Source organism: Stegostoma tigrinum, chromosome 1, assembly GCF_030684315.1.
Source record: "Stegostoma tigrinum isolate sSteTig4 chromosome 1, sSteTig4.hap1, whole genome shotgun sequence".
In the NCBI taxonomy this organism is placed as follows: domain Eukaryota; kingdom Metazoa; phylum Chordata; class Chondrichthyes; order Orectolobiformes; family Stegostomatidae; genus Stegostoma; species Stegostoma tigrinum.
In genome coordinates, this window is record NC_081354.1 from 69392687 (window position 1) to 69412182 (window position 19496).

Below are 19496 nucleotides of genomic sequence, written 5' to 3' on the forward strand. Positions count from 1 at the left end.
CAGCTCTTGTATTCTCTTGCTCAACTGAAAAGAAAGTATCCCACACATCTTCATATCCATCCTTTCCAAATGTCCATTACAATTCAAGTATCTATGTACATGCACATCATAGTGCATCTGATCCTCAAAACTACCCAGAGTACCTTTGTTTTTTTTTCATTTTTGTATCTTTCTCCACAGAAGAAGATACAAAATCATGCCATAGGTTATGGAGAATCAAAGGTTAGCTATTAAGGAAAAAAGTACTTGAAAAATTGGGACTAAAAGATAGGAAAAACCCCCGAGGCCTGAGAGTCTTTGTCCTCATGTTCTAAAACACATACTTGTTGCATTGGTCTTGATCTTCCCAGATTCAATGGATTCTAGAAAAATCTTGTGTGGATTTGAAATGCAATTCTGATGTTCAAGAAAGGAAAAGAGAGTGAGAATGAAAAAAAACACTGGACACTACAGGCCAGTTACCCTGACACAAGTAGGAGGGAAAATGCCAGAATCCAATACAGAAATGGTAACAGATGGCTATCAATACCCTGAATTGTGCCTTATAAATGATGGATGGGTTTTGGGCAGTAAGTGGTGAGGTAATTGCTATAGGATTGCAGTCCCTGACCTGTTCTTGCAGCCACAATATTTATGTGTCTGGCTCAGATAAGTTTCTGGTCAATGGTAACTCACAGGATCTTGAAAATGGATCTTCACTGATGATAATACCATTGAATGTCAAGCGAAGATAGCTAGTTTCTCTATTGTTTGGGATTGTCATTGACTGGCACTTCTGTGGTGCAAATGTTACTTGCCACTTAACAGCCCAGGACTGGATTTTGTCCAGGTCCTGTACATATGTTCACGGACTCTCAGTGGATAGCTGGTATTATTGTTGAAGAGCGGCAGCCACTGCTACATGGACCTTTTCCAGGGACCCTTGCCATGAGCCATGAATGCCCAATAATACAGACCCACCACGTGTGACCTCTGAACCCTCTGGCAGATTACCAGGTTTCAGCAGGTAACTTTCCTTTCAACACCAGGCAACCACCCCATGCCCTAACCCCAGATCCACACTCCTTTCCCCAACACCCAACTCCTACACCCACTCAGCACCTTCCACAACTTCACCCCCAAATATTCTATTACATCAACCACATTTCTTCAGATCCTTAAATTCAGCTTCACAACAACGAAGCTGAAAAGGTAAAATTGTAACATTAAATTCTGGAAAACCTTTCTAAATCAGGCAACATCTGTGTTTCTAACCCTTTGGCAGAAATAAAAATGTTAGGATGTGACAGCTTTTAAGAAAGTACAGAGGCAGAGAAATGACTGGGGTGTGGTGGGAGTGGGAAATAGGCGAATGGCAGGACAGATTTAAAATACAAAAGGGGCGAGGCAAGGAAGGGCTGGTGATGGGACAAGTAAACAAACAGAAGGAGGAGTCTGGAGGAACTGCAAATAGCAACAGCAGAAAGATCACGTTCTGCCAGAAAGTTGCTCTCCTCATAAGAACTTATTGTTCATGGTTAGTTAGATGACAGAGATGTATGAGTAGACCAATTGATATAATAGCTCAACAACATACAGAAATTCACAGTAAAATAGTGCAAACAAGAAATAATTATATTCAATTAATCCTAAACATTCAACCAAAGAAAAGGAGAGATCAGCCTAATATTTCAGGCTTTTTCAATTCAAAGCTCTAAGTACTAATGGCAGGAGCTATTCCATAATATTTGGAAAGTAAACCAAATATTTATACTAGTCATGTAAGACAATCATTTTCAAAATCCAAAATGTACTTGCATATCTAGTCAATCATCAAATCATTCCCATTGATTTACATCTTTCCATTGGACTGCTTACCATATGTTATACGTTTACTATCTTAGCATTGGGGACACTTGAATGTATTACATTCAGAACTTAAATTGCTAAGAGGTTACAAGAGCAAGATAAGTGAGAAGTTTGGAAAACATCTTAACTTCACAGCTAAAATTGAATGGATTTGATATTTCACCTGCATATACATTTTCTTAAAGTTTTGAGAAATAAGCTGTTCAACTGGGAAATTGCTAATGACTTACCGATATGCAGAGCTTCCCCAGGTCCTTGTGCTGTGGAAAGGGTGATGTCAGTGAGTGCAGATTACAAACATTGTGACGTAAGCAAGTGCAAATTTATCAATCATGATTGGTAGCAGGGCAATACAAGGTTATTTTTGCAGTCAGCTTCAGGGTTAATCACAAATTTGAGAGAATTTTTTAAACTATATATTATATATATATGTATATATATATACACACACATATATACACAAAGATATTCACATATGTATATATGCATACATACAGAATTCATATTTACCTTTTTGTGGTTCTTATACACATTTCTGTGGGCAAATCCTTTTCCGCAAAGTTTGCATTTGTAGGGTTTGTCCTCACTATGGATAATTTTATGTGCAGTCACTTGATCTAGCCGTTTGAAAGATTTACTGCAGACCTCACAGGTGTAAGGGCGTTTCTCTGTGAAGAATGAGCAGCAAATATTAAACTGTCAGTTGATAAAGAAGGAAAGATGAAAGGAAGACATTGTCCACTGAGGGAATCTCCCAATTAAGTCAACACAATTAAGATTAAACCAATTAGACAGACAGCTGCATGCCTTTGGAATTATGTGCATCAAATCGCTTCTTTTGTAGGACAAGCTTGGGTATATCTCCTGCAATTTGCACATCTTAAACCATCTCTTCTAAATACCAAACTCTGTTTAATTAACTTCAGTCAAAAGAGAATCACTTCAAAGAAAAAGAGCTTTGCACCATGAACATAAATCGCTCTTTTTTCAGATTAAAGATCGTTAAGCAGCTATGACAAATTTTATGTTGTGTTACTTAATTACCAGGGAAGTGGGTCACAAGGCAGGCCCCCAGAAAGTGAAACTTCAACTGTCTGTTTTTCTGCTTGAGCAGTAAAAAAAATTCTCCAGGTTGGATTTACCTGAATGGGTAATCATATGGCGTTTCAACTGGTTTGCAGATATGAATTTTTTGTCGCACTCCTGGCAATTGAATACTTTGTGAATCTTTAAAGTTAAAGATAAACAATGATTATTTAATGCAAGGAGACTTTTTAAAAAAAATCAAAGGCACAACTCATCTGAGATTGCTTTGAACAAGTTTAATGACTTCTCTGCTTCAAGCCAAGTTAACATTTACAATTGCCTGTATTTGCCTTTCTAACAATCTTGAAACATTACAGTACAGTTATGAAAATAAAACCAGACATTTAAAAATTAAAAGTACAAGATTAGAACTCCATGTGGGAGGAGGGACATCGGATGTATGTAAAGGATTTTATGAGAAATATAATTCAAGAATATTAATTGAGAAAATTAGGTTAGAAATATTGCTGTTAAACTGATTGCAAAAGATTTGTTGACCTTAGAGTTCAGATTTGTCTTTTAACCCCAAGTTGTGGTAGTTAGTGCTTTATTCTTGGTCTCATTTATTACTTTATCCTGTTAACTTGTCATGCTCTGGATTTTGTTGGAATGAATTTACGATTCTGTCTGCTTACAAAACTTTATAGAGTCGATAGCCAGAGACTATTTCCCAGGGCAGAAATGGCTAGCACGAGGGGTCATAGTTTTAAGCTGGTTGGTGGAAAGTATAGAGGGGATGTCAGAGGCAGGTTCTTTACGCAGAGAGTTGTGAGAGCATGGAATGCGTTGCCAGCAGCAGTTGTGGAAGCAAGGTCATTGGGGTCATTTAAGAGACTGCTGGACATGCATATGGTCACAGAAATTTGAGGGTGCATCCATGAGGATCAATGGTCGGCACAACATTGTGGGCTGAAGGGCCTGTTCTGTGCTGTACTGTTCTATGTTCTATGTTCTATGTTCTAAAACTAGAATTGTTTAATAATCTTGGCATAAAAGCCCCTTTCATATACTTCCATCTATAAATCTATGCTGCTCAGCATGTTTGTCACTAAAATACAGAAGAAAGAAAATGAAAAAGACATGTACTTAATGTCAATGAAACTCTTTGAGATGTCCAAAACTGCACTGCACATACTGTTTTACTTTGGGGCCATTATTATGTAGGCATGACATTTGGTATTTTTATAAATGGTGCAGAGAGTACCAGCAACCAAATTACTCTTGTGAAAAGAAAACAAGGATTATGTGCTGTTTCAGCTAACACATTGGAGAACATACATGAAAACAATAAAAGGATACAAGAACAGTTCATGAGAATAGGGAGTCAGACGTTATCTTTGCATGGCAGAATAATTCCATTGAAGCAGAAAAGGTGAGTTGTAAATGTTGTCGAGCATTTTTAAATTGTCACAAACTTTCATAGAGTGACCAGGAATTCATTTCCTAAGATGAGGAGATAGTGGTAGGGACTTATATATTTAAATTGTCAATTCATGTGAGTGGGGTTAGCAGACATTATGTTGCCTGGTAGGAAGGTGAGTACAGAATCATTTTCCACAACATGTGGTTTAAGAGGAGGCCATTGAACTTTTAAGGGAAAATTGTATGTACACTTAAATTAGAGAAAGATACAGGAGTAAAGGTAAACTGCAAGCAAAATGTTTCAACTGAAATAAGTGATTCTGTAAATAGTTGCTCAAAAATTTTATATCACTGTTTCTGTGACTGGAAATCTCCATATGCACAACATTTATGCTAATCGTTATCACCAATTGGAAGGTAATAAGAACATAAGAACTCAAAGCAGGAGTAGGTCATCCAGCCCCTCGAACCTGCCCCGCCATTGAATAAGATCATGGCTGATCTTTTTGAGACTCAGCTCCACTTACCCACCCACTCACAATAACAATTCCTTTACCTTTCAAAAATTTATCTAGCCTTGCCTTAAACATATTCAGTGAGGTAGCTTCAACCGCTTCACTGGGCAGGGAATTCCACAGATTCCACAACCTCAGTCCTGTATCAGCTTCTCTTTATTTTGTGCCAATGCCCTCTAGTCCTAGTTTCACCTGCTAGCGGAAACAACCTCCCTGCCTCCACCTTATCTATTCCCTTCATAATTTTATATGTTTCTATAAGAACTCCCCTCATGCATCTGAATTCCAATGAGTATAATCCCAGCCTATTCAGTCTCTCCTCATAATGGAACCCTCTCAACTCTGGAATCATCCGAGTAAATCTCCGCTGCACCCCCTCTAGTGCTAGTATATCTCTTCTCAAGTAAGGAGACCAAAACTGCACTAAGTACTCCAGGTGTGGCCTCACCGGGACCCTGTACAGCTGCAGCAGAGCCTCCCTGTTTTAAAACTCCATCCCTTGAGCAATGGCAGACGAAATTCCATTATCTTTTTAATCACCTGCTGCGCCTGCAATCCTACTTTTAGCGATTTCATGCACAAGGACATCCAAGTCCCTCTGCACAGCAGCGCGTTGCAATTTTTCACCATTTAAAACATAGTCCATTTTGCTGTTATTCCTACCAAAATAGATGACCTCACACTTATCAACATTGTACTCCATCTGCCAGACCTTTGCCCACTCACTTAGACTATCTATATCACTCTGCAGACTTTCAGTGTCTTCTGCACACTTTGCTCTTCCACTCATCTTAGTGTCATCTGCAAATTTTGACACACCACACTGAGTGCCCAACTCCAAATCATCTATGTAAATTGTAAACAATTGCGGTCCCAACACTAATCCCTGACGCACACCACTAGCCACCGACTGCCAACCAGAAAAACACCCATTTACCCCTACTCTTTGCTTTCTACTAGTCAACCAATCCCCTATCCATGCCAATACATTACCTGTAATACCGTGCAACTTTATCTTATGTAGCAGCCTTTGTTGTGGCATCTTGTCAAATGCCTCTGGAAATCCAGATACACTACTTCCACAGGTTCCTCACTGTCCACCATGCAAGTAATGTCCTCAAAGATTTCCACCAAATTAATTAAACATGACCTACCCTTCATGAACCCATGCTGGGTGTTCCCAATGGGACAATTTATATCCAGATGTCTTGCTATTTCTTCCTTAATGATAGATTCAAGCATTTTCTCCACTACTGAAGTTAAACTAACTGGCCTATAGTTACCTGCTTTTTGTCTACTTCCTTTTTTAAACAGTGGCGTCACATTGGCTGTTTTCCAATCTGTAGGAACCACCTCAGAGTCCAGTGAATTTTGGTACATAATTACTAGTGCGTTTGCTACTTCCCTCATCACCTCTTTTAGTACCCTGGGATGCATTTCATCAGGGCCAGGAGACATGTCTACCTTTAGCCCCATTAGCTTACCCAGCATTGCCTCCTTAATGAAAAAGACAAAGTTCTGATTTTAATTCAACTAGAACATAAACATTTTTCTATATTTCAAATAAAACTAATTGATATTTTCAGTATGATATTAAACCTCCAATAACTGGCAATATTTTTAACTGGCCTTACCATAGAATCATAGAATCCCTGCAGTGTGGAAACAGGCCATTAGTCCCAACCAGTCCACACCGCCCCTCCGAAGACCCATTCTCCTACCCTTTCCCCTGTAGCCCGGCATTTCCCATGTCTAATCCGCCAAATTTACACTTCCCTGAACACCATGGGCAATTTAGCACAGCCAATCCACCTAACCTGTATATCTTTGGGCTATGGGAAGAAACTGGAGCACCCAGAGGAAACGCTTGCAGATACAGAGAGAATGTATGAACTCCACATGGACAGCTACCCAAGGGTGGAATTGAACCCTGTGGGGCAGCAGTGCTAAACACTGAGCCACCAACTTTTCATTAAATCCACATAATTACAGTATGTACCATAAATGGAACAACACTTCTAGGGTTATACATTTCAAATGCATTGCATATATCAATTCACAAAAGTTTCTAATAAGTGGAAACTTAGGGGTGAGTGAACCATTCCTGTGTTAATATTTTAAACTGTTATGATGCGTTGTACTTCATTGTTATCAGATTTATACATCAAACCTAGAAAATGAACAGCCATCCTTCATAATGAGGATCTTCACTCCTTACATAAGAGATAATATTGGCAATTATTTTGTGTCCAGTGCAAATTTAATATGAGAAATATTGAGTACATTCTACACATGAAATGCAGACACACAATTCCTTGAACATGGTAGTGAAATAATCACTCTTTCTAAAACTATTTTGCAATAGTTATAACATACAAATACTGAGGAGCAAATCTCTTGATTCCTCCAGTCACAGATGAGATGTAAATTGTGATAATTTTATGCATATGTGTATGCACTTATTACAAGAATACAAATATATTTAATGTTTAATTTAATATTTATTGTAAACTTGTGTTTCTGGTTCTTGAGTTACTAACAAGTATGTTTTCTGTGTGTATGAAGTCAAAATATTATGTACCCATGGTGATTTATTTTAAAGCAGTTAGTTGAGGCCTAACTTTACTGTGATTGAGTTCATGTGCACCACTAATAGATATTTTGTTTAATTTAGATTATTTTGTGACCCAGCGAAGTAAATGCTATGGTCTTGTGGATTGTTAGGAACTTTTGCATCTTCTTCTCTGAGCTTAGCTTGGAGAGGGGCTTTTGATTCTAGTTTTACTTTGAGTTTGGAGCATAATTGTTTTGGATAGCATGGCTGTATAGACCCATGCTTCTGAGAAGGAAAGGATATGTAGTGAACTATGTTAACATACAGTAAAGAGTTTTGTTACTTTCAGACCAGAAATGCTGGTATAAAGGAACCTGAAGAGGTTACTGAAAGTGAGTACATTGAAGCAAGTGTATGGTAACTCCACGAAGGTGATGTCTGCAGTTTCAATACAGAAGTTGAATTTACATGTGATTTAAACCTATTGAGGTGTTAGATACAGCAGCTATGGTGAAAGTATTATATGAATGGTCTGATGTGTACTGAACAAACGTTGTTCTGATTCTTTTCAATTTACAAAAGAAGAGTTTAGGGATTAATGGGATTCTACTTTTCCTGTGTGTTTTAAAATTTTTGAATTTCCCAGTTGATGGTTTAGTTTATTCTATTTTATTTTTATCTAGTTTACTAATAAATTTTGTTTCATTGTCAAAGCAAAATCAAGCATTATGTTTCAGTGAGATGCTACTTTGTTTAAATCAAAGCAATTTCAAAATATGACCCATCGGGCTAAAAATCTGACTTGTCCATTAATAACATCAGTTGGAATCATAACAGAGGCAACATTTTGAATGAGATAGAGTTAGACTTACATCTACACCTAATTTTCTTTTTTATTCATTCACGGGATAAGGGCATCACTGGTTAGGCAGCATTTACTACTCATCCCAACTTACCCATTGGGCACATCACTGTGGGTCTGGAGTCACATGCAGGCCAGACCAGGTAAGGATGATAGTTTCCTTCTCTAAAGGATATTAGTAAACCAGATGGGCTTTTCCCCCAACAATCAACAATGAATTCACAGTCATCATTAGACTCTGAATTCCAGATATTTATCGAATTCAAATTTCACCATCTAAGCAGATGTTCACCTGACTTTCCATATTAAGCAGCTGTTCATCTGCACATCTGCCAATGTAGTGTACTGCATCCACTGTACCCGGTGTGGCTTCCTCTACATTGGGGAAACCAAGCAGAGGCTTGGGGACCACTTTGCAGAACACCTCCGTGCGGTTCGCAATAAACAACTACACCTCCCAGTCGCGAACCATTTTAACTCCCTCTCCCGTTCCTCAGACGACATGTCCATCATGGGTCTCCTGCAGTGCCACGATGATGCCACCCGAAGGTTGCAGGAACAGCAACTCATATTCCGCTTGGGAAACCTGCAGCCCAATGGTATCAATGTGGACTTCACAAGCTTCAAAATCTCTCCCTTCCCCACTGCACCCAAAACCAGCCCAGCTCGTCCCCTCCCCCCAGTGCATCACAAAATCAGCCCATTTCGTCCCCGCCTCCCTAACCTGTTCTTCCTCTCACCTATCCCCTCCTCCCACCTCAAGCCACACCTCCATTTCCCACCTACCAACTTCATCCCGCCTCCTTGACCTGTCTGTCCTCCCCAGACTGACCTATCCCCTCCCTACCTCCCCACCTACACTCTCCTTTCCACCTGTCTTCTCCTCTATCCATCTTCAGTCCGCCTCCCCCTCTCTCCCTATTTATTTTAGAACCCTCTCCGATGAAGGGGCTAGGCCCGAAACATCAGCTTTTGTGCTCCTGAGATGCTGCTTGGCCTGCGGTGTTCATCCAGCTTCACACTTTGTTATCACCATCTGCCATGGTGGGATTCGAACCCAGGTCCCCAGAACATTATCCGGGTCTCCGGATTAACAGTCCAGCAATAATACCAGTTGGTCATTGTCGCCCCTAAATCTCTCTAGCATTAGGTAGTAATTAAAACAGAAGAGATACAGGGCTGAGAAATTTTGGCAAAGGAATAAATAATTAATTCTTTAAACGTCCTTATATGATTTAAGTATAAATAAAGTCCATCATGAAGAAACGGCTAATGGATATTTTGTGCTTCTTTCTTAGTCCATTTTACTGGGAATGATGAAAATCAGATTGCGTACCAGAAGATATGTCTTCAACAAGTAAGACAATGCAGAAAGTTACAAAAACAAAATCTGCTGCCACAACTTTTTATGCAAATTAATAAACATTTGACAGCATGACTGTTGCTTATTAAGACCAAAAGCTCTTCAAGTTAAAATCATTGCTTCTAATATAGACACATGGATGAAAATCTGTGCTGTGTAATGCAGTCATACCATTATAAGGCTCAGTGCTCAAATGTCAAACTATCTCAATATTATTTTTGTTGGGGGGAAAAGATCTGTTGGCGCCTGCTCAAATTGTTTACACAATGACTCAAAACGACACAGAGCTCATGGCCTTTTTACTGATAAGAAGTCTATCTAATATGCTACCTTTGCTGTTACCTCCCATTGCTTATCAAGCCAAACCTCCCTTCAGACTAACTTCAATCCCACATACCCCTCCGCAGCTTTTAGTAGCTGACGGATTCAGAACAGTTGAAGGCTGGCAAACGGCGAGCCAGTCATCATTGCCACTAACGTATTACCATGCCTCATGAGAGAGTAGGTCAAGTGAAGGGAGACTAGGCATTTAGGAATGGCTTACTCTTGAGTCACAGAGATGGCAGGGCAAATCAACAGTCAGATCCCAAGATATGAATGGTGTCAGCATCCCCTGGCATCAGGGGGCCAGAGGAGCATAGGGAAAGACCAGCAAAGTCAACCATCAACTCAGAAACAAAGCTCATGTCGAAATTGGATAAAACTCAGATCTTGGTTGCCATGGAGATGAAGACCAATGCCTTTTGCTGAAAGAAGCCCAGACATGAGGGAGAGGAGGGAAACAAAGGCATAATCACGAAAAAATGAACATGGAAAAAGCAAATGAGTTAGATTTATGTCCATGATACTATTTGGGATATTTCCCACCTCAAAGACAAAAAGTATCACCTCATGCCGCCTCCAAAATATCTTCATTAGCTGTCACTAACTGACACCCCATTTGAGAGGTCTCGCGCCTACCAGTTACTTCACATCTTAATCTACTCAAGCTGTTACTCAGGCAACACTGCTTCTTAGCTGATCAGCAAGTCTGTACACAATTTTTAAGCAACAGGGCATAATCTTGTCATTTAGTTGAGTTGATGGAGGCTTTTTCTCAGTGAGGCCCAAAGGGTTTTCTTGCACCATCATCCCAAACCGGCCTCATTAACTACCCTGGTTGCCCTACAGCACACCTCTTATCTGCTGTGAGACCAATTCTCTGGCTCACTGTAGCAGGAAGTGCTCATCACTGCCCAAATATGCCAGATTGGACACCATGATCCCTGGCAGCAGTGCCATCTTGTAACCCTGGCCATGCAGCCAGCCAAGTCTTTGTCTTCTGGAGCTGCTCTTCCCATCAACATAACAGCACTATAGCTATCAACAAGCATTTCACAAACCAGATTCCATTCCCACGCAATCTTTCAGCACCAATTCACTCACCAACCTCACTTCAGACATTTCCATCTTACATCCCTACTGTAAGGCATTGCTTCTCCTTCCACAAAGCTCACCATATCAGAGCATCTCATTGTTGTTACTGCAGGGCTTTCACATGCAGGGAAGCCTTTAAATAAGGCAAAAAGTGAATGGCCAAAATGAAACCTTTTGCACTGATGATCTCTATGGTGTTACAATGTGGTTTGTTAAGTGCAATGCCAGCATAGGTGATAGTGCCCTGCAGCTTGCCAAAGTGAAACACTTGGTGAAACCTACTGCCCAGGCATTTGCAGGTGGAGACCAAATGCAGGCTGGAGGATCAGTTTGCACAGCATCTGTGCCCTGCATGCAGCAACCGATCTGACCTTCCTGTTGCTATCCAGCTTAATTTCTCCTACTCTCCTGGTGACATGTCCATCTTTGGCCTCCTCCACTGTCAGAGTGAGGCCAAATGTAAATTGGAGGAACAACACCTGATACTTTGCCTTAGGAGCTTACAGCCCAATGGCCTGAATATTAACTTCAGCACCTTCAACGTCCCACCACCCCTGGCCGTATCCCATGTCCTATCTCCATGACCTGACCTAACCTGTCCATTTTCCTACTCACCCAACCACTCCACCCTTTCCACTAACCAATCACAATAACCCCTGCTTACATCCACCTATCACCATCCCATCTACCTTTCCTCAGCCCCATCCCATCCCTCTATTTATTTCTGGGCTCCCCTCTCCCTCCCCCGTCCTGACGAAGGTTTTGTCCCGAAACATTGACTTTCCTGATACTCAGATGCTGTCTGACCTGGTGTGTTTTTCCAGATCCACATTTATTGATTCTGATCTAGTACTATGCCACCATTACCTATTTTTTCTGGTTTAATTAAAAATAATGGGTTAGATGGCTAAGAGTGGCTTTCTACCTGTACAAGTGTTTCTCAAAGATATCCCATGAAAAATGTGACAAATTGTATTTCAAAGGCACATCTGCAGTAAAAGTTAAAGTTTTGAATAAAAGTTTAGATTTAAATTAAATAGCTTTACGAAAGTCTTTGATTGCAGGGCAAGCTACGAGAAATAATATTCACCGCATAACAAAAAACAGAAAGAACTGCAGATGCTGACTAAAATCTGAAACAAAAACAGAAATTGCTGGAAAATCTCAACAAGTCTTGCAGCACCTGGAAAGAAGTCAGTGTTAATGTTTCGGGTCCAATGACCCTTCTTCTGAATCCCCTCAGAACCGTTCTTCTGAAGTAGGGTCACTGGACCCAAAATGGTAACTCTGATTTCACTCCACGGATGCTGCCAGACCTGCTGAGGTTTTCCAGCAATTTCTGTTTTTGTTTCAGTAATAACATTCTCTCTGCTTAATGCAAAGTTACCTTGCGCTATAGCTCTTGCATCATCCCAGCAGTTTTGAAACCCAGCAAAGAACTCCAAACATTGTTCAAAACATAACTCTTCCATTGCAAATGGGCACTACTGCATGGATAACTATTTCAGATTGGAAAATACAACATAAGTATGATTTAGTTTGTCCATATTGACAATTAAATGGAACAGTACTTTACAGTTGACAATCTGCATTTACGTCCTAGAGCTGTCAAGAGATCAGGGTTATTTATAAATATCGCACAGCGCTCAAAGACAGCAGCCTTCTCATCAGTCACATCTAGCTAGCCTTGCACAAGGACTCATCCATTCGGGTCGCCCCTTTACAGGAAGGATGTGGAAGCATTGGAAAAGGTGCAGAGGAGATTTACCAGGATGTTGCCTGGTCTGGAGCGCAGGCCCTATGAAGAAAGGCTGAGGGACTTGGGTCTGTTCTCATTGGAGAGATGGAGGCTAAGAGGGGATTTAATAGAGACATACAAGATGATCAGAGGATTAGATAGGGTGGACAGTGAGAGTCTTTTTCCGAGGATGATGACTTCAGCTTGTACAAGAGGGCATAGCTACAAATTGAGGAGTGATAGATTTAAGACAGATGTCAGAGGCAGGTTCTTTACTCAGAGAGTGGGAAGGGTGTGGAAAGCCCTGCCTGCCAATGTAGTTAACTCAGCCACATTAGGGGCATTGAAACAGTCCTTGGATAAGCATATGGATGCTGATGGGATAGTGTAGGGGGAGGAGCTTAGATTAGATCACAGGTCGGTGCAATATCGAGGGCCGAAGGCCCTGTTCTGCGCTGTATTGTTCTATGTTCTATGTTCTATGTACAAGTGACCAATGAGCAGCAGGGATGTAAACATGTAGCAACCTATGACAAACATAACAGCCTGACCAATCAAGGAAGATCCTGCCCATGTTTCCATCCTCCATCATGGATAACCATCTCTTTCACCTGCATTCCTCTAACATGCAGTGTGCTGCCTAAAATGTTGAAGCTGCTCAGTTTTTCTTAGGAGCTCCTTTTGGAGCAAATTTTATTTACCGGCAAAACTGTCCAACTCCATAATACTGAGGGATCTTATCGCCATTATTATGTGGAAAGAGATAAATCTGATCATTGTTCTCAGGCTATGAGCCTTTATTCAAATCATATAAAAAGCAACCAACGCAGGACAATAATCGAAAATTTTAAAGCTACTAATGTGAAAAAGCTAGTTCAAGAGTATATTTTTCAAATTTCTCTGCTGAATATCAACAGCATCTCAGACACCACACCACAGCTACCACTGAATGTGAAATAGTAGCAGTTAGTGTAGTGCAGGATAATGGGTTAGCCACTGGCACTTCAGCTTGGACAGATTGATTCAAATATAATTCAAACTGATGATTATGAATGACTCCTCTTTCTGCTGGTTCTCATGTTTCTACATGAAATGGATATATAGAGTGGGCTTCAAACCAGCCTACTGAATAAAAATGAACAATTGATCATTTCCCCAATAATGACTTGAGTTCAAAGAAAAAGAAATTAATGCTGTCCAGATCAAAGAGAATTTATTCTACATTAATGGCACCATGTTTGATGTTGAATTTTGTTGTGTGGCAGCGCATCCCTGAAAAGAAAATGTTCCATTGCTCAAGTCCCTCAACACCTCACTCTAATGAACACAAAAAAAATCAATGCATGAGCAGCAACACTACAATACCAAAAATAAATAATGAGCTGCATTATCAACCATTACCACATTGCCTTAATATATGATTTCTTTTCACTTGGAACAGAGTTGGTATAACTATAGTATTCTAATATATTGCATAACAGAATCTCCTTTCTACTGTTACGTCACTATTCTCTTTGCTGTTCTTTCCCTATGTTGCTTAACATTAAGAAAATAAAAATAATGTTTAGATGATATCAAATAGCTGACTTTGAATCAGTAATTCAATCCTTGTTTAGGCATTCATAAACTAAATACATGATTCCTAAGGATTATTGTATCTTCAAGTTCATTAACTTGCTAGGATATATCTTGCTGTCAACCAACACTTAGTTTGTGATCTTACTATCTTCAAACAACTGGCGTTTAAACAAGAGATTTCACCAATCTCGTACTGTCTGCATTAAATGCAGCAGGAATGTAAGCTTTTAAACAGCCCCAGCATTGACTCACTTCTAATGCAGAAAGTCATTTGATATCCAATAGGTGTGGCAGCATTGGCAGAGAGAAGACAGTTAACCTTTCAAGTCCAGTGGCCCTTCTTCAGAATAGGACTTGAAACGTTACCTCTGTCTTCTCTCCACAGATGCTGCCAGACCTGCTAAGTTCCTCCAACAATTCGTTTGCTTCAGATCTCCAGCATCCACAGTTCTTTGTTTCATTTATCTTGATAAATAATAATACCCAGATTTTGCTGGGTGCAGTACTAATTTAAACAATAATAAACCTTCATGTGCATAATTTTTCTGCAACACCATTTAGAAATAAGACCATATGACATCAATTTTAAGCTGTGAATTACCAGCATTTAGTGATGTATAAGTAAAAAGGGTCCACCACACAATGAGAATGAAATTATTAAAACATCTGCCCCAAAGTGACTGGAGAAGCTGATTGTTTGATATTGTTTCAAAAGGATAACAAATGTCTAAAATATTCCAACTTCATGCGCAGGTCTTTAATGTGGATCCATTAGTTCATTTATGCATGAAATTACATCCGATCACACTCTGGGAAACACTCATTACAGCAATTGGAGATAGCAAGAACTGCAGATACTGGAGTCAGATACAATACAGTGAGGAACACTTCAGGCCAGGCAGCATCAGAGGAACAGGCAAGTTGACGTTTCGGGTCAGGACCCTTCTTCAGAAAGATTTGCATTTGTTCAACATGTATTTCCTTTGCGTCAGAGGATTGTAACTTTAGGTTCTTTTCTGTTTATCTATAGTGCTTTAGTGAAGATCCCGATCTCAATCAGTTTGCTTATTTAAAACTTTGTCTTCAAAAATAAAGTTTCTATAACAACTTGCTTTAAATCTGAATGCTCTCAAGTGAGTTTTTAAAGCAAGTTTGAAACTATCGTCTTCAATAGAGCATTTGACATAATAAAATGTCATTAAAATTGGGCACTGATTTTTTAAAACATTTGTCATTTCAATTTGTAAGTCTACCATATTACATCAGTGGCAGAGTACAGTGATATCTCTGGACTGTGTTTGTGTTGCAGAAGTTGGAAGGACAGAGATAGCCAGAAGATGATGGATGTGTTAACATGCAAACTCAAGCTTCAAAAAAACCAAACACTCTCCACATTCTATCCACTTTTACTGTATGCCTCAGAAACATGAGCAGGAAGTAGAGATCTGTGGAATAGAAGACCTTGAAGTGTGGACACTGAGACAAATGCTACAAATCCCATTCATATACTATATGTTAAATGAAGAGGTATTTGAGATTGCTGAAGCAAAATGAGCTCTAATGAGTAGGATCCAGAGAACTTAGTATTTTAGCCAATTGATCCAAGCCTAAAAGTTAGAGATCTGTTCTAGAGGGCCAAGTGGAGGGCAGCAGAATGGCAGGTCGATCTAGGTATACTTGAATGACAATGTTACAGAGCTGTTACCTATATATTAGTGGATATGCCAGGATGGTACAGTACAGAGGCATGTCGCATAACACAACACCAGATCTCTGGGCAGGAGTAGCTATAAACAGATCATTAAACAGTTCATTGCATATTTCGTTAAAGCACTTCTTTAAATGGTGAAAAGAATAAGATATACATCTGTTTTACCTTTAACTCAGTACACTTGCACATGCACTTCATTTAAAACTTTCATGGTAACTTTATCCTTACACAGGCCTGGTATACCATCTATACCTATAGCTAGATCTGTGATAGAAAACTTTAACTTCCATGACGTTGTAGTTAACCCTTTGTATTCACCCAGTCTAGAACTTAATAGGAAGACGACATTTTTACTTGTCAGTTTTGAATTGGTAATTGGTAAAACTAAGCTTAATGAGGTAAGTAATTTTGATCAGAAGCTCTTTACTAACTACTGGAATGCTTCTGGTTCACTGTGCTGTTCTCAGAACTGATGGTGCCCAAGAGTGACACACAGTGGCAAGAGCTTGAAAGTGCATACAACCAACTCCACAGGTTTTGTAGCCCGGATAGGGGATAGATGCAGGGAGGAATTCAGACGCCACTGGGCACCATGATCTGGCAAGACCCTTAAAATAGTGGTCGCAGTTTGCAGAGTTAAATGGGACAGACGGGAAATGCAACATAGTCTAAATTAACAACATGGAATACCCTAAACACAATCCATATGCTACTTCACACACCAGCATATCACATACCAGCCAGGATAGGTGTATCATTTCAGGAAAAAAAAACAAACAAGAACATTATTTTGAAAAAGCACTAACTTGGGAACAAACCACAATTGTAAATGATCTGCAGTGAACCCTCCCCTCTACCCTTCCCTTTTACAACTTGTGGAGCTCACAAAGTTCTATATCACTAAGATTGAGGCAATCAAACCACCATTTATACCAACACATCAGTTGTGAAACCAATGTGGCAACGGGTACCCTTGAAGCTATGCTGCTGTATCCTGTGGTGGAATCCATAAAGCACCATTGCTGGGTGAGTTGTAACATACCAGCAGAAAGAAACCACAAAGGCTACAGTTCTGACAGTATTCCATTGAGTTCTCATAGCTGGCAGATATTTGCTCACAACAAAATTCTATGGATTCATCAATCAAATTTGGCAGGTAAAAGAGCCTCCTACTCTAAATACAGCAATGAAATAAATCATGGGGTTGGAACTATCAAAATATTTCCTCCTTTCCATATCAGGGAAATTCTAGATAGGCACACTGCAAATTTGCTAGCTTTCTGTGGCTGAGGATATCATCCAGATACAGTGACGTCTTAACCTATCCTCAAAGGAATCTCCAATCGAGGGAAAAAAAGCTTTTCAATATGGTTTCTTTCTGCTGGTATGTTACAACTCACCCAGCAATGGTGCTTTATGGATTCCACCACAGGATACAGCAGCATAGCTTAAAGGGTACCCGTTGCCACGTTGGTTTCACAACTGATGTGTTGGTATAAATGGTGGTTTGATTGCCTCAATCTTAGTGATATAGAACTTTGTGAGCTCCTCAAGATGTAAAAGGGAAGGGTAGAGGGGAGGGTTCACTGCAGATCATTTACAATTGTGGTTTGTTCCCAAGTTAGTGCTTTTACAAACAAATGCAGAAATTGCTGGAAAAACTCAGCAGGTCTGGCAGCATCTATGAAGATGGTTCTGAGGAAGGGTCAGTGGACCCGAAACATTAATTGTGATTTCTCTTCATAGATGCTGCCAGACCTGCTGAGCTGAGTTAGTTTCTGATTTATAGTATTTGCAGTTCTTTCAGTTTTAAATTCCACACTTTGAATCTCAACTTTTTAAACAATGAGGCAGAGAAATGGCCAGAGTGGGAAAGTAAAGGAATCAAGTCCTAACTTTGAATTCCATGACTTTGTGGGATAACACTGCTCCATTTCCTCAAGGCTCTCTTGGTCAAATATCAGCGCCGATTACATGAAGTCCAGCAGCAGAGACTCATAAAACTGAGTGGTCATCCTCGAATTAAAAGACATATAGTGCCTTACAGCAAATAAGGAGTTTTTGCTGGCTGAAGGGTCAGTCATCAGAGGAGACAGGCCTAAGTTAAATGTCAAAAGATTCTTATAGATCCACAGACATATACCGCACAAGAGGGGTGCTTTTGGCCATCATGTCCACTCCAGCCCACAAAGATCTGACTGCACCAATCCCATTTACAGGTTGTTGGCCAATAGCCTTGGAGCCAATGGCAATGGAAATGAATATCTAAGTACTATTTCATTGTTATAAGGGTTTCTGGCTCAAACACTGTTTCATGCAGTGAGTGCCAGACTCCCACCACCCGCTGAATAAAAAAACATTCCCCTCAACTCTCTGCTTTGCTGTCTACCTTGTACTTTAAATCTGTGCCCCCCTGGTAACTGGCTCTCAGCCAATAGAAAAACAGCCATCCTTCCTTCTCACCCTATCTATGCCACTCATAATCTTACATACCTCTAACAGCTCCCTTCTCAACATTTACTGATCCAAGGAAAACAATCCAACCATATACAATCTTTCCTCTTATCTCAGACCCTCTAGCCCTTGCAACATTCAAGTAATCTCCTCTACATCTTCTTTAGTGCAATCACATCCTTACTACAATGTGGTGACCTGAACTGCATACATTACTCCAAATATTACATAACCAGTGTTTAATGCAGCTCTACCTTAACCTCACTGTTCTTGATTCCTACACCTCAGTTAATGAAGACATACACCTTTTTAACTCGCTTACTTACCAGTCCTGCTTCTTTGCGGGATCTGTGGTTATACACACCAAGGTCCCCATGATTTTCAGTACTTCCCAGGGTCCTACCATTCATAGTGTAATTCCTTGTCTGGTTTGCCTTGTTAGCCTTCTCCATGCTATTGCCATTTTTCCCCTTGTGGGATTCTATAATTGTTAAAAAAACTAACAGCACTGAATCACTTGAAAATACCCTATGGTTTAATGCAGTTTATAAATGTTCCAGATATTGTTTCATAAACCTATGCAAACTTTGTTCTTTCAGTTTTCTGAAAAACCTAAGAATTCACAAAATTTCATGGCTTTCTGGGAACATACTGCACTGGTCAAGTGGGAACTGGGTAATGATTTGGATGGTCAGTCACAATCACTGGTGAAGCATGTTTGGAGGGCCAAATGGCCTGCTTCTATTCCTATTTTCTATACTTTCACGTTACTGCTCTTATGCTATATATTCCAAACTTTTTACAAAATAATGAGATACACAAGGAATAATTATAACTAAATGAACATGTTATCCTCAATACTAAGAATAGCCATAGTGTGTCTTGCAATATAGTGTGTTTATTACCATTTCTGCTTCAACATATATAGCAGCACATGACTCTTAAGGTACACACAGTGGTCAATTTTGCCTGTTGCACCATGATCTATTTTTCACTTTTCGTCATTCGA

The 19496-nt window shown here is 39.8% G+C and overlaps 1 protein-coding gene across 4 annotated transcripts in view; it reads right to left on the minus strand.

The window, feature by feature from the left end:
* The window catches only part of prdm5 (PR domain containing 5), a 295357-nt gene that overhangs the window by 183138 nt on the left and 92723 nt on the right, over positions 1-19496 (minus strand). For 2 of the 4 annotated variants that reach the window (XM_048563497.1, XM_048563312.1), the window contains 3 exons: positions 2991-3075; positions 2359-2516; positions 2079-2108 (listed from right to left, as the gene is read on the minus strand). In XM_048563497.1, the coding sequence (XP_048419454.1) occupies positions 2079-2108; positions 2359-2516; positions 2991-3075 (273 nt within the window). The remainder of the gene's footprint in view (positions 1-2078; positions 2109-2358; positions 2517-2990; positions 3076-19496) is intronic. The other 2 variants (XM_048563583.1, XM_048563403.1) reach the window with 1 other exon arrangement.